The sequence below is a fragment of the Labrus mixtus genome, chromosome 16, assembly GCF_963584025.1.
Source record: "Labrus mixtus chromosome 16, fLabMix1.1, whole genome shotgun sequence".
Lineage (NCBI taxonomy): Eukaryota > Metazoa > Chordata > Actinopteri > Labriformes > Labridae > Labrus > Labrus mixtus.
This window is the reverse complement of record NC_083627.1, coordinates 10,747,598-10,762,808: the sequence shown is the minus strand read 5'-3', so window position 1 is coordinate 10,762,808 and position 15,211 is coordinate 10,747,598. Positions and strand designations below refer to the sequence as shown.

General features: G+C 41.1%; 1 protein-coding gene across 3 annotated transcripts in view; it reads right to left on the bottom strand.

Annotated features, from left to right (window-relative positions):
- The window catches only part of arid1ab (AT-rich interactive domain 1Ab), a 65,402-nt gene extending 51,995 nt beyond the window's left edge, over positions 1-13,407 (bottom strand). For 2 of the 3 annotated variants that reach the window (XM_061060146.1, XM_061060148.1), the window contains exon 1: positions 12,129-13,407. In XM_061060146.1, coding sequence (XP_060916129.1) covers positions 12,129-13,028 — 900 coding nt within the window. In that variant the 5' untranslated portion in view covers positions 13,029-13,407. The remainder of the gene's footprint in view (positions 1-12,128) is intronic. The other variant, XM_061060149.1, reaches the window with a different exon arrangement.
- Positions 13,408-15,211: the final 1,804 nt, after the last annotated feature.

Below are 15,211 nucleotides of genomic sequence, written 5' to 3'. Positions count from 1 at the left end.
TACATAATTTGAAAAACCACAATATTGTAATTCTACTTTGACAGGACTTTGTAAATGATGAACGTTGAAGGAAGCCTAACCTCAGAAATGATGCTGCCGAGCATACAGGAACGAGAAACAAGTGGTGTGTCTGCTGAAGAGAGTCTGAAAAACACTGATTTTGGACATGAAACTGCTTCATCCAGCACACACAGACTTAACTAAAAACTAAAATTGCACAGATTGATTGACTAAATGCGGGTTAAAAGGCAGTTTTTCCTTGTAATGTTACTTTTCTTAATGTTGCCAAGTGCTGTCCTCATGGTGGAGAAACGTTGGGACCATGTAAATATTATAATAAGGAGTATGGTCCTCTCCTGAGTCTGACTTACTCTTCAGTAGGACCAATCCATTTCTCTGACTTTAACCTTTTTGCTATTTGGAAATTAAATTAGATATCATAAACATAGCAGTGCTTAAATGATCATTGTTAAACCTTCCCTTCACAAAGTGTTTACAGTTACGGTCAGCTGACATCCTTTTATTATACTGTGAAGTGTGGATTGTTTAAGGACGTACTCCGAGCACACCGCAAGGATAGCCGTGTCGCTCAGGTTACATGAGCACTTCACCTGGCCGCTGAGGTGAAAAAGGAGCGGCCTGTGCCGTGCACTCCTGCTCAGAGATAAGCCACTTGATGTGTGAGCGGGCAGCGACTCCGCAGCAGTCAGCATTGGAGCTAAGACAGTGATGGGTTACATCACGTTGCCGAGGCTCGGGCCGAACTGCCGGGAAGGATGCTTATTCAGGCTGACCATTGGCACCCTGGACGACCCATTACGATAAGTGTGTCACTCACTACTATGCCAAAAATACCCTGGCTACTGAATGAGGCGAAGCCACTTAAGGACCTGGCTGGGTCACTGCGTGCCTCATGGTTCGAGTCACAACTCCGACACTTACGTCAGACACACTGCTCTGCACAATAAGACACACACACACAAACACAGCCTGAAGATAACATGCTTGGTCATAATCTGAATCATGGACTTGTAATTTAATTGGACCATTGAGTTTTGTTGTGTTTTGTTTTGTAGCAGGGCTGTCCGCTTTAAATGTAAACTACAGCAGGGACAGGACTGGCACTTTTTCCAAGATGTTTCAGGCCTCACTGAAAAACAAATGAGCGATGGATTAAAGTGGACTGGAGAGACCGTTGGGATTGTTAATTTGTGCGCTCTCACAGACTAAACAGGTGAACTGGAGCCTGGCCATGCAAATCATCAGGAGAGGAACATGGCAACAACCCGTTACTGCTTTCTCTAAAAACACACTTTCAAGCGTCGCAAAACTGCTCCAAACTTTGAATCAGCCAGGCAACCGAGTACAGTTCAAATACGTCTGTGGTGCATAAATCACTGTCACCTGCCACACAAGCCAGAAACAATGACACTAAACAGCCTTTTTGATGTGGCTTTTGTCTGTGTAACTTTGTCCCTGCTGACCACAGGCTGCTCTTTTTTTTTTTTTTTTTAAACCAAGAGCCGATCAAATCAAAACAAAACAATGGCTCCGTATCAAACAGGCTGCTGACAGGCCGCCTGGTACACTGCTGTACACAGAGAGGTGGCGTTTTAAACTTGTGTAAACACCGGGCTGGTTCTTTGAAATAAATGTACAGAAATTATGTAGGACAGTTTAAAATAAGAGCTGACATGTGTACTTCTTTAAAAGACTGCAAAGATCATTTTGACTGTACATTGTAACAAGTTAATTACACCCAACTCGGTCTCTTACGGGTTAGCGTTTTGGGGAACAATCATGTGAAGTTATTTTAAGAGTTCTTCACTTTAAAAAAAGATTGGGAGAACTTTATACTTCCTGTAAGAATACAAACGTTAGTATCTGCCTCTGATACTTTCTGAAAGTCTACCAGGTAGCACAAAGACACAAGTCAATACAACTAGTTTTCATGATAATACTTATTTAGAATTATATCATTAACCTTGGGTTACCTCTTAACCTGTTTATCAAATAAATCCAATGATACAACTGATTTGATCACGCATTGTTCAGTCTACAATTTACTCAATAAAAGATCTGTTTATATAAAATATTAAATCACAAACTGTTATAATCAAACATTCTGTCCAACCAACAGTAAGAAGCAAACAATATATCGAGTTTAGACACATTAAAGACTAAGAAGACCAGCGAAATACATTCTACAAGCTAAAGTCGTAAACTTAAAGGCACAGTTTGTAAATTCCGCCACTCAGTCAAAACAATATTAAAAAGATGACGTTGAGGCTGCCGGGGAAACATGGGAGTGGTTCTTTCGGCTACCTTCCCACCATCCCCCAACCACCCCCGATGAAAGCAAGCTCCACATTAACAGTAGTCAAGATGAACGGGTGGAACCGACCTGAAGAAGAGAATATGTTTACCAACGATGTATCCAAGTACAATTTACATGACGTTTTCATTTTAGCATCCTGTAGCGGTTTTTGACCTAATATCGGGTATTTCCACGGCAACGATAAACATGTCGTGTCTGTCATGTCCCGTTAAAACTATACATTTACTGATTTATCTGGCTTTGATAAGCATTGGAAATGTTTGAGGTAATGGAAGTACAAGAAAAACATAATAAAACACAGGTTTAGCCCAGGGAAAGTGGAACAACAGCTGGAATGAGATCACTTTGAGTTTCTTTTATGAAATTTAACTTTTAAGCTTCATCACCATATTTTTTAATCATATTTCTTTCTATATATTCCTTTCTTTGGATGTGAGACATGAGGACTGCACTGGCTTTTAACCCACTCCTGCTCGCCCTCCGCTCCACTGTATTGCTTTTATCACAAAAAGGCAGAAAACATTAGGCAAAACTAAAAACACAACAATGACTAGAGGGCACAATCTACGAGAACAGACGTCATAATTGAGTTCCACGAAAGACACAAAGCGAAAAAATCAACAGTTCCTCGTACGCTCTGGTACCCCATTTCCTCTTTATATATGAGCTATTGCCTTTTTTTCTATTTTAAAGCAGTGAGCAAATGTGAGTGCTGCTGTATGAGAGCAGGGAGGAAGCATCACTCTACCTCCTAGCATCAACAAACGCACCAATTTAAAGGTTAACCTCTTTATTCCATAAAAACACACACACCATACGTCATGTAAATGAAGTCAGTGGTCTCACACGGGCTCGCAGGAGGACATTACTATGCTAATCTGAGGCATTTTAGAAGGCAAATGTCAAAAGAAATGAATTACCTTTACTCTGCAGCATGCCCTGATGCATGAGCCCAACTCTGACATTTGTCCAGAGAGGAACTTGTGTTTTTTTTTTTTACTCTGTGCTTCTTCAAAGTGCAACACCGTGCATATATTCATTATTTGGTTTAATCATTTTCACTTACAGGGATGAAAATTAACTGATTTCACTTGTGTTGTAGTACTCAAAAGACCACTCGAGACCACTTTTTGAAGGTTTCGGTCTCGTCTCAGAATCGAAAGACTTCCACTGACTTCCTCGTCATTAATGTGATTAGAAGGGAAACGCCCCTTTCTAAAAGAACAAATTACTTCTTCCCGGTGTTACGGTCCAAGTGAGTGCTGCACACAAAATTACGAATTCCATTGATATTTATTCTCTTGGTCTTGTCTCAGTCAAGAAGCATGTCTTGGTCTTGGTCAACACTAGATTTCACAGATATCAGTAAACATTTGCAACTGAGGTTGTTGGAAGTCAATTTTTCAGTCAAATCCAATGCAGTGATTGGTGTAACAGCAAAGCACGGTCATGACATATTTAGTTTATTAACACATGCTTAACTATTCTGTTACACATGTTAAGGCTGCCTGTATTCTCTTTTCTATGTCGCAAAAATAAGTTAAACGGGTATTACGGGAGTTTATTGTGATAAATCAGTGGACAGGACTTCCAGAAGGCTGCAGGCTGAGCTGCCATTTATGACATCATCCCTGATTTTAGGTCAAGAAACCTTCAGCATTATCTTTCACCAAGTTTGGAGGGCAACCAAATATTGGCCAAAATGACAAACCTGGGTTGTTTGAATCATGTTCAGTTGAATCAGTGTTTCTTAACACTCCTTGATAGTTATTTAGGGGCTGAGAGCCGAGCTGCCAATAAGGGTGTCGCTTTGCTTGTTTCTAACTTATCCCTCTAATGTCTGATGACTAAAATCATTGATCTGGTTAAAAAACAAGAAGAAGAATCAGCTTTATTGGCCATGCATGCTTACACACACACAGAATTTGTCTTCAGTAACTGTGCTCTCAATGTACAAAGTTAAACATTAAACATAATATAAGCAATAAACAAACACTAACAATAACAAGGTTTGATACAACCTTAAAAAGCGACACAAGTGATCTAAAAAAAATGTCCAGATTATCATCATGAAATCCTGTCTATGGCTGTGAGCGGCATGATGTTACTACATTACGACGGATGGCTGGTGACACAAGGAGTAAGAGCAGGTCAGAGAGGCTCCTGAGGCAGTGACACACTCGCACACAAAAAACACACACATATACACACTCCCAACGACCACCAAGTAACTGCTGCACTTTATACACAAATACACACAGCTGTCAGGGGCAGACGAAGATCATTCACAAAACACACCCCACCCCACCCCCCCTCCCCTGGGTATCACTGACACCGTTTCTCCCTCATATACACATAAACCATCCCCTCACACACACATACACACAGAGTTGCCGGGAGGCAGCATGCTGTCCATGTGGCCTGTGGAGAATCATTACTCAGCAGTGCACACTAAAGAGCTGAGAGTGAACTTCCCTTTTTTTGAATGCTCAGGCTTCCTCTTCTCCACGGCACCAACCCCCACAAAACACAGCCCAAACACGCACGCTGGAAGATCACTCTGCATGTTTTCATAGAAACCTGTGTTGTGTCTACTGAACAACTCACAAAGTGTTGTCAAAGAATTGTACCATTAAGACTCTCTGCGATTCCCCTACAGATTGATATTTATTGACCTATCTATTGACACAGTCCAGATCAGTCCACAACTCTTTAAGTATGAAATAGAATTTATTTATGTATCATTTCATGACTTCAATTCTTTACTTATAAACTTTTGATTAAACTGGCCGATTAATTGCTTTGTCAAATGAATAAAAAAAATTGCATTACATTTTCTATGACACCCTGTAACAATATTTTCATTATATTAATAGCAAATACGCGTTTTTTTATTTTTAAATGCTTATGGGGTTGCACAGTTCAATCTGAACAAGTTGCATTGTTAAAAAGTATTGCAGTATTACAGTCGTCCATCAATCGATTAGACTGAAACACTAAAAGTTCAGATTGTGAGGTGCATGCAGCCTTTAACAGGGTTTAACTTTGATCACAGTGTCGGTCAGTCTGTGGGCTTGACTCCCATTCTATAGAAATAAAAAAGACTGAAGTGAGATGACTAGACGGAGAATGTTTTCCTATTTGACAAAACAGTTCTTAATTTTGTTTAATGTGCAGTCAAAAAAGTTAAATCACAATATATCGCAATTCTCTGCACATCACAAAATGTTTAAAACCGCAATAACATCGTATCATGGGGCCTCTGGTGATTCCCACCCCTAGACGTTAGTATCTTTAATGACAAGGAAGAGCATCAAATCTGCACCTACTAGATCAACTCCTGCATCCAAGCATCCATGCTTCACTGTATTGACCAGACATAATCAGACGTTATCAACAGTTGCAGGTCTAGCCAAACCAATTTTTATCCCAAATCCTATTTCCAGAAACTCCACACAAGAAAGACACACTATACAGTTATTTAAACTAAATTTATATGCACATAAGATCAAACTGGTGTTAAAGCTTTTAACTTTTGTAAAACAATGCACAGCGTGGCAAGACATTTCCTCTGTTAAATATTAAATGTATTCTGTCTGTGTCATGTGAGAGTATTTGACAGAATAAAGCTGCTGTGATTCTGTTTATCTGTACACTGCTCTCTAATCTGCAGAGGGGCTTCCCTCGAACATCAGCCGCAGAGCTGTGCGTCTATTTCGCAGCAGCCAATTTAACAGCGCTGCTTTTGGTGTTTTTCATTATGTTTTGTCAACTGTGGGACTTCCCCAACAAACAAAATATTTACAAAGTGTCTTCGATTATGATTTCATTCAAGCTCAATTTGGGAAGTCAGCCTTGCAGAGCTGAGAGGGCATCCCCGATGGCTCGTTCCCATGTGTGAGGTGGAGGGAAACACCTGGCGTTGTAGCATCCGAAACCACTGCATTACAATCCACCTCAGGGTGTTTGTTTGTGTGCAGCGCGATGAAAACCCATAATATTAGCCATATAACACTCAATTAACACATTAGTTCATCGTTAGCAGGTGGCTGATGCAAAGCAGCCCCCCCCCCCCCCCTCGCACAAAATCATCCATCAGAAATATTAATCGCAACATATCCTGAAATTAAAAGCTGGATTGTGTCACTGTTAATGAACAGAGAGTTGAGGCGTTTGGTAAAGTCTGCTTAAAACACAGTGAACAGCACTCGGCATGGAACGCTCTTTGCCCTCCTGAACTATCTAATACGATTTCTGAAAGGCCGTGTGAATTTTATGAGACGATGAATATCATAATGAAAAGGGTTCGATTCAATATATTTGCAACACTAAACACAATGAGATATTTTCAATTTATTAAACCGATTGTGGTCAAACCAAAAAGTTCATAAGAAACAATCATCATATGCATACTATCTGACTTCATCCAACAGTCTGTGCAGTCTGAGGAGATAACTTAAAGATGATGAGTTTTTTTTAACTGGTCATTAAACAGACTGAAATTATTGTAAATTGGGCGTGTTTATGGCACATTCAACCCACACCCACAGCATCCAAGCACAGTTTACCAATTCGTTTTTCATGATTATTAAACTTAATTTTATATACATAGGGATTTTTTGGATTACTGAAATTCTGCCCGATGGTAAATAACACAGTAGTGGGTAGGGCTGGGTATTTCCCACAGCCCCATGATACGATGTTTATCACGATATACACTGATTTGGGATTATGACCATGTCCTCCACAGAATTCGCTACAACAGTTGTTCTTTATTGTTGAGAATAACTCCAGAGACATAAGGATCCCACAACTTGAAACACTTCAACTCAGGTCATCAGAGATCCTAGAAATACATTAAAATATGTTTCTCCCAAAGCTACAACCTTTTTCACAAAGTTCACAACATTTTTTGAACTGCACCATTGGTCAACTGTCTTTCAAAAATGTCACCATGCAGCTATGTTGAGTCTGTAACATCTGCAGCAATACATATTTGCAAGGAGGACATGACGACATATTGCCATGTCGATTTTTTGAGCACCGCTCTAGTATTTGGTTGGCTGTCAAATACGTATACTTTGTTGATTTACACACATTTGAATGTCTGAAACTGCAGGGGCAGGGCAGGTGTCAGACAAAGTGATAGACAGGAAGCCTTTATTTTTACATCAGGTGATACAAAGTGTCACAGTGATGTTTGACTGATAAAAACCATAAAGGTCATAAGTTTTTAAAAAATCAGCACAGAGGTTATCGATGCCGCGATATCCAAATGGGGCACCAATGTTGAAACAAACTTAAAGTTCCACACGGGGGCTTTAATATCTTTCTGTATCAGTTTGAAAATACTATAATGTTCACTTGAAATAAAAAATCAGTATCCTTTCGAATAATCAATACAATAACCAAAGATAAACTGCAGTACTTATGATCATCAGTATGGTCTTACACCCCTCGTTCCAACACAACAAACACTTATTGGTGGCTTCGCTCAGTTCAGCTTCCAAAAAAGGGAAACCATTCAGGTCATCTTTGTGTCCTTTTACCCTTGTCAGAGCCCCTGTCCTCCAGGTACTATGTCTGGGATTATATCCATTAAGATAATGTGTTCCCTGCACCTGCACCACTTTTTAAAAAAGACACACAGGGGAAAAAACCTCCTGGAAAAAAAGGTGTATAGGTGTGTTTCTAATTCCTCCCAATTCAGGGACGCTAATGAGACTTTGACACAGCATGTTTGCCTTCTGCACAAATATAAAGATTCTCCTGCCTGGCTGTTAGAGTGCTTGAAAACCAAAATGTTCAATTACCTTCCCAGACAGTCCTCCTACTTTCTCACAATAATGCTACTCTGGAAGCACATGACACATATGAAAAAAAACCTGCGTAGCTTGTAATGAAAAAGTGCAAAGAGTGAAGAGATACGACTTTTTGTTTGTAAAGCTAACCGGATATCATTTTAAAAAATATAAACCCAAAACCAAATAACGATAGAAGCCAATCACAACAGCCCTTTCCCCTGACCATGAGTGTGTGCCACACTGTCACTAGCATAATCGAACTGTCACCAGAAGCAGGCTCGACAGCTACAAAGTCAAGGGAAGAGGCGAAGGATCTTTTTGCATGCTGCTCTGTGAGACAATCAGTGATGAGACACCAATTCAAACCTTTAATTTGACACCTTAAGATAGAAGGGAACAGTTCAGTTCTCTTTGAGTCCTTAAAGCAAACAGATATAATGATTCAAAGTTTAAGAACTTCTTCAAAGAGAAGCTAGACGCTAGCTTGAATCTGTAAATCAAGGTGATAACCAAAGCAATTTGATTCAAACAAGTTGTAACAAATGGTGCAGCACACTAACATTAGAATAAAAATGTAAGAATAAGTTGTCTTTTTGAAAGTGGCGCTAAAAAAAAAATGGCTGAAAACATGCACTCAACGGATCGCAGGCTGGTTCCCTAAATACTGACTGAAAAATACATTTTACAACTTTATGTAACACTTGATTGTACAAATATGCCTGACTTAATGGCCAAAAAAAACTAGTTAAAGCTGTGAAAAGCTCCCCGTCCACACTGACTGAGATGCTGTCAATTCACCCCGTTTGCCAAAAGCTGAAGCTGCCCTTGGGTTCGACACTTCTCAGCACACAAGAAGTGACAGATTGAAGACAAAAAGGGTGAAACAGAAATCCCAAAAATGTACGTTTCTTATTGTCAATTAATGCTGCATAACACGATCATCTGACGGATGTTTAAAATCACACCGTTTACGCTCGCTGATGTCGAGATGAGGAATATTTGAACATTTGTGTTGCATGTTTGGACCGAACCCTTTTCCCTCACATGAATGTGCCAAGTTGAACTGTGAAGCAATTTACCCTGCTGTGATGCACCAAAGTGGCAATCAAAATGTGTGAAGGCTTACACCTTAAACTGTCAGGCAACAAGTGGTGGTAGTTTTTCTTAGGATGAACAGTTTGTCCTTAATGACCAACCTTTGGGCTGGATGGAAACAAATAAACAAAATGTGAAACATAAAACATTTACCTTCTTATTGATTTAGATTAATACGTTACACTCACACATAAACTGTGTCACCAGAGTTATAAAGTTTTAGATTAGCAGATACCTGAAGCTATTTTTCCTCTTCTAGAAGCAAAAACATAAAGACGTCTATTTTATTATTTGGAAGGAATGTTTACAATTAATAAAGTTCGACTAATGAGTCCGTTGAATCTTTGGGTGTCTCACGATTCGACTTTGATTCTTGGGGTCACGATTCGATTCAGAATCTCTTTTTTGATTCAAAAGGATTCTGGATTCATGATTCAAAGTCTATTTTTGAATGAGTACATACTTCAGGACCTACTCCAGTCATCTGTGGGACTGGCTGAATTTCTTGCTGCTCCATTTGGCAAGTTATGAATCTATTTAAAATCTCAAAAGATAAGAATCTCGATTTTTACATAAATTTTTCCCACCTCTAGTTGGCAGATTTTATTGGAGTTATATTTGCCGCCCATAATACATCAGTATGTATTTCCTGGTATGCAACAATGTTAAAACGTTTTAACAAACACTTACACTTAATGGATTGACAGCTACATTTTCTCTGGAAAAAACAAAGTTTCTCCTTCATAAGAGGTCATCTGAGCACCTTAACATATCCACATTGCTACAAAATCTATGCAATAACCTCTTCAATAAAACATCCAGTTTAAATATGTACTAAACCAGCCACCATATTTTTTTCTCCCCTGGTATCACAATAAGCCTAAAAAAATATTTCAGGCTATGTAACTTTAGTCCTTCAAATTTGCCAACATAAAAAAGGTAGGTAGGTATTTTTCCAAAAAGGAATGACATGCCATTTTTTGTGATGTGTAAATTATGAGTTTTTGCTGTTACTTTGTTGCTTATGACCACCATGACATGCAGAGTAAAAACACTGAACATGTGGCTATTATCTCTGTGTGTGAGAGAGAGAGAGATGTAGGTAAGCAGTGTTGACATGGTTACTCTCTCTGCATGAGGAAGTAAATTAGCTCATTATAAACCTGATGTAAAAAAACAAAAAACAAAGCCGTGACACGAGGCTGACACCTTGGTTGCTTGTAAACACAACAGCAGTCAGTCCGACTCACACACACACACGTGGCCACGAGACACTCTGGCACACCAAGTCTCTTCAAGTCCTGATCTGGAAACAGTGGAAAGCACAGTTGTACAACGGAGCTACATGACCACACCTACTCTATATCTGCTGTACCAGATTCAGCCTGACTGGAGCAAGCAGTGCAGAGTGTACCCAGAGAGTCAAAAAAAAAAAAAAAATGTTAAAAACTTCAGGTGCATGTGAGACGTGAACATCTTAAAAAAAAAAAATGAGTAAGGATGTGACTCAGCACATGTGAAGTCATCTCAAATATAAAAACATTGTCAGCTCTACATGTGTACAGTCTTCATGCAAATTACTGCAGCGGGGGAACATAATGTGTTCTCCAAATTATTTCAGTAAATAAAGCCTTTGACAGTGTTTAACTTCTGAAAAATGGTGAATAATGTCGTTTTTTGAAATATATTTTCGTTGATATATGACGACATTAAGATATGATGAAAATTAGAAAGATAAATGAAGGTTTTTCTAAGAAGTCAGAGATGCAGACAATATTGCTTAAAATGGTTAAAAACACGAATAAAAGACACTCGGATAGTGTTTTCTTGACACACGATGGAGGAAAGAAGCGGACAGAGGGGGCTGTTTTTTATTTTTTTCTGCAGCCTTTCCATTAGATGCAATTATAAATGGCCGAGAGCGGAGGGATGGGGGAGCCAATCAGATCTCGGCTCGCATGTCAACCTAAGACCAACTGTCTCCTGGCTCTGACAGCAGGATTTTACCTCCATAATTCAAATCCCAAAGCAAAGGCAATCTGCACTTTGCCAACTCCAACCAGCGGGGCCCGTGTTTACAAGGCGGCACATGGAGGAACGAAACGAGGAGGAGAGGAGAGGGAGGGTGGGGGGGTAAAAGAAAGAGCCGAACGGAGCCGAACCGAGCCACAATGAATGAAAAAAAAAAAAAAAACCTCTCCGTCAAGATGAATCAATCGCGGTCACAATCACACTTTGATCCGAGTAAACACTTAGTGTAATTGTTGCCATTCACTGGACTGTGAGGCACATCTCCACTTCGCCGTGCAAGCGGCTATTAAACCGACAGAGGGGTATTTTTTTCTTAATGATTATGCAAATGTTATTTAACGCCTATCGCTGTCATTTGCATCTTGTTTTATTGCCTTGACAGCCTTTGACACAACTTTGATAGCACCGGTGGGGAGGCACAACAAACAGGCTGCAGATTCTCGTAGAAAACACAGCACTGGTTACAGCACTTAAATCTACAATGAGGTAGGAGAAGCACAGCGAAGAAACATCACCATATCTCTGCACACACACACACACACACACGCACACACTTTCTCCTTCACAAACTCTTGCTCTACTTAGTCTAACTCCTGCCCTGTGCCCAGCAGAGACACACACTAATACCCACAGCTCGGAAAGTTGTTTCTAGCAGAACATGCTGCTTCTTTCTCTGTGTTTTAAGACTATTGCAGGGGGGTTGGTATTGGGAGAAAAAGAAGAGAGGCAGCCATTTTAGAGCTCTTGCTACATAGACAATGGCTGGTCCAATGCAATATGCTGCTCTACAGGGGCTTTTTCTGAGCTCCTGGCCGACTTCAACTCGGGCAAAGTGTGTCAGTGCAGTGAGGGAAGTTTACCTGATTTCTGTTTGGAGGCTGTCCAGTGTTTCCCGGGCTCATGGGAGGCGGATGGTGGCTCCTTTGTTGCCAACCCGGATGGACCCCACCATACTGAGTGCTACCCATATCTCCTGGTCCCTTATTGGCCCCTTCCTGATTGTTATAGTCTCCTTGGGGGTAATTCGGGTAGCTCCTGGCGGAGCTCGGGGATGTCAAAAGCTGATTTAAAGTAGGCGTAGACGTGGGTTGTTGGTTTCCCATGTTATACCTCTGATTATTGTAAGAAGCAGCCATGGCTGTGGTTCCTCCTGCTGGCTGTTGCTTGCCTGGCTGCCCCCCAGCCGCCGGAGGCTGGTTGTTACGCGGGGAATTCATGGCCCCGTATCCCTGGCCCTGATAAGAAGTCCTGTTCTGGAACGGGCTGTAGTTGTTATAATGGTTCGGGTAGCCGTGTTCATGTGAATTAGGGGGGTAAGGGTCCATCATGCCCGGCCCCGATGCAGCTGCCATGCCAGGGCTTTGTTGTCCGCCATGTTGATGAAAAGGGGCCCGGCTGTAGTGCTGGTTGTAACCGTAAGGAGGAGGAGGAAAGGGGCCCTGGTGGTGGTGTCCCATCCCGGGATGGTTATTCCCCTCGGGCCCGCCTGTATCATTCTGATTACTGCTATTATTATTTACCCTGGGCAAATTCCCGTTGCCGTTCTTCATATCAGGATCCCCTCCTCCCCCAGCATTTCCAGCATCGGTCCCGTCCTGCAGCTCCTTCTGTCCAGGAGATCCGCCGTCGGTTCCCGGATCCTTATTTTCATGCTGTTTCTCTCCCGGTACCGACTCCTCCTGTGGTTCCCGATCCGGCTTTTTGAGTTCGGATGGCGGGCTAGTGTTGAGAGTGGCGACGCTGGCAACCTGAGCGGCCATGATATCCCTCTCTCTCTCTCTCCTCCACTCTTTCTCTGCCTCTCTCTCTCAGCACGGCGACTCACTCACAGTCAAACTCTGAAAAACCATTGAATATAAATACAATTACATTTATAACAACGTACCCGTTGTCCCGGTTCATTCCCCCCTTTGCCCTCCGCCCGGACCGGTATCCGGTAATCCACCGCGACTCCGTTTGAAGTTAAAACAGAGAGGGGAAAGTTTTTTAAAAAGCAAAAATATATAAATACTGAGCCAGGGAAATGAATTTCACCGACCCAAGTGAGTGTGTGTGTGTGTGTGTTGGAGGGGGGGCTTCTGTTACAGAACGAGAGCGCGAGCTAGAAATCAACCAAACCAGCACGAGGCTCCGCGAGACACAGCCATCTTACCGACCTGTCGCGAGAAAATGAAAACCCGGAGCGGAGTTTACAGCGAAAACTGGATCCGGACTGCGCTGACTGCCTAAAAACAACACTGTTTATACTCAAGGAGAGCACATTATTGCAGCTTTAATGTGCTTTAAAGTGAGCTCATGCCTAAAAATGTCGATGTAGACGGAAAGCTTTGTTTTTAAGAGTAAACTACTGGTCATTTTCAGACTAATTAATTGCTGCATTGAGGGGAAAAGGTGTATGCAAATGAAGAAATACAGCAATGAGTTGTCTGAATAAAAATAAACGTGTGAGATTTGGATATCAAAAGATAGCAAGAACATAAATATGCACAGTTTACTTTATTTTGTACCTTCAGAGTTGTACAGGGCAACATACAGTGATTTATGCCAATACATCTAATCTTATAGGTTACAGCATGAAGTAAGGATCTTCCTTATCTGTAGAGCTAATTGTAGCACTAGAAGGATACAGTGGTTTTACATATTTGGCTTTAACAACAACCAAAGACAGACATTCAACTTCATGTTAAATAGGTTACACACAGCCACATGGTTTCACACTGTCTGACACTTCTAAATACCAGAGATTATTGTCTACAGTTTTGCATTATTTAACAATTAAAAGGTGCCTTCCTTTACCATACCCTTCTGCCTTGAAGTCATCCAAAACTATTCAACCATTCTGATTACAAAAATTGCTTCATGCATGAGCTGTGTGCTCCTCTTTGTAACATTCATGTGTGCACTTTATCTTATTAGCTCGCTAAAGCACTGGAACAAAATAGGCTTCTTCTGTCAGAGGGGGCTAATGGGTAGAAGTGACTGCTCCCATACTGCTTCCATGTGTCGAAAACTGCAAATGAGAGGAGAGTACAGCAGAGGAAAGCATGAAATCACAACCTGTACATGGCTGTGTGTGTGTGTGTGTGTGTGTGTGTGTGTGTGTGTGTGTGTGTGTGAGTGAGAGAGGACAGAAAAGGAAGAAGGATGGGGGATGGACTGAGCCAGTTACAGAGCAGGAAGTGGAGATACAAAAAAAATCACTGATGGTAGAAAAGTGACACTGAATAGGCCACATCACATTATCTGTTAAAAGTCAAATCTCATGCAAACAAACGAGAACGAGAAGAGATTTGGAGAAAGCATAAAGTCTCTCTATACAATTCATAGGAACAGACACCCTATGTCTCTTCACCACCTCTCTCTCCCCACCCCCTTTCTTCGTGCTCTCTGCCTGCCTGCCTCGCGCTCTCCTAGCAGCAGCAGCCTTCATGCTGCATTTGGTGTCGTCGGAAATTTCAGAATTCAGGCTCTGGGTCGTAAACGAACAGTGTTACTAAACTGAAAGAATTAAACGTTGCAAGAAAGTTCAAAATGACCAAACAAGACATATTGCACGCTGTAACATTTTAAAGACAGCTCAAGGTATAGATGCTCAGCTGTTTATTCATCAAAACGTAGCCTGTAAACACCATCAGAAGCATTTAAAGGGAAAGAGGCAACACTTGACCGGGTAAATAATACATTTACAGGGACACTGTGCCCTGTAGCTGCAAACAATAATGAATAACTAAGTCATACGGAAGGCTTAGGCCACATCAGTAGCCTGTTAACATAGTGGATTAATGAAGAACTCAGTAAAGCAAGGCCATGGGCAAACTGACACGAGATAATATTGATTCACCAAAATATATCAAAGTGTCAAATATTCAGTGTTTATAAATGATCACTGTGTCCATGTGTTTCTAGACTAATGAAAGTAGTGCATTGAAATCGCCTATATCCA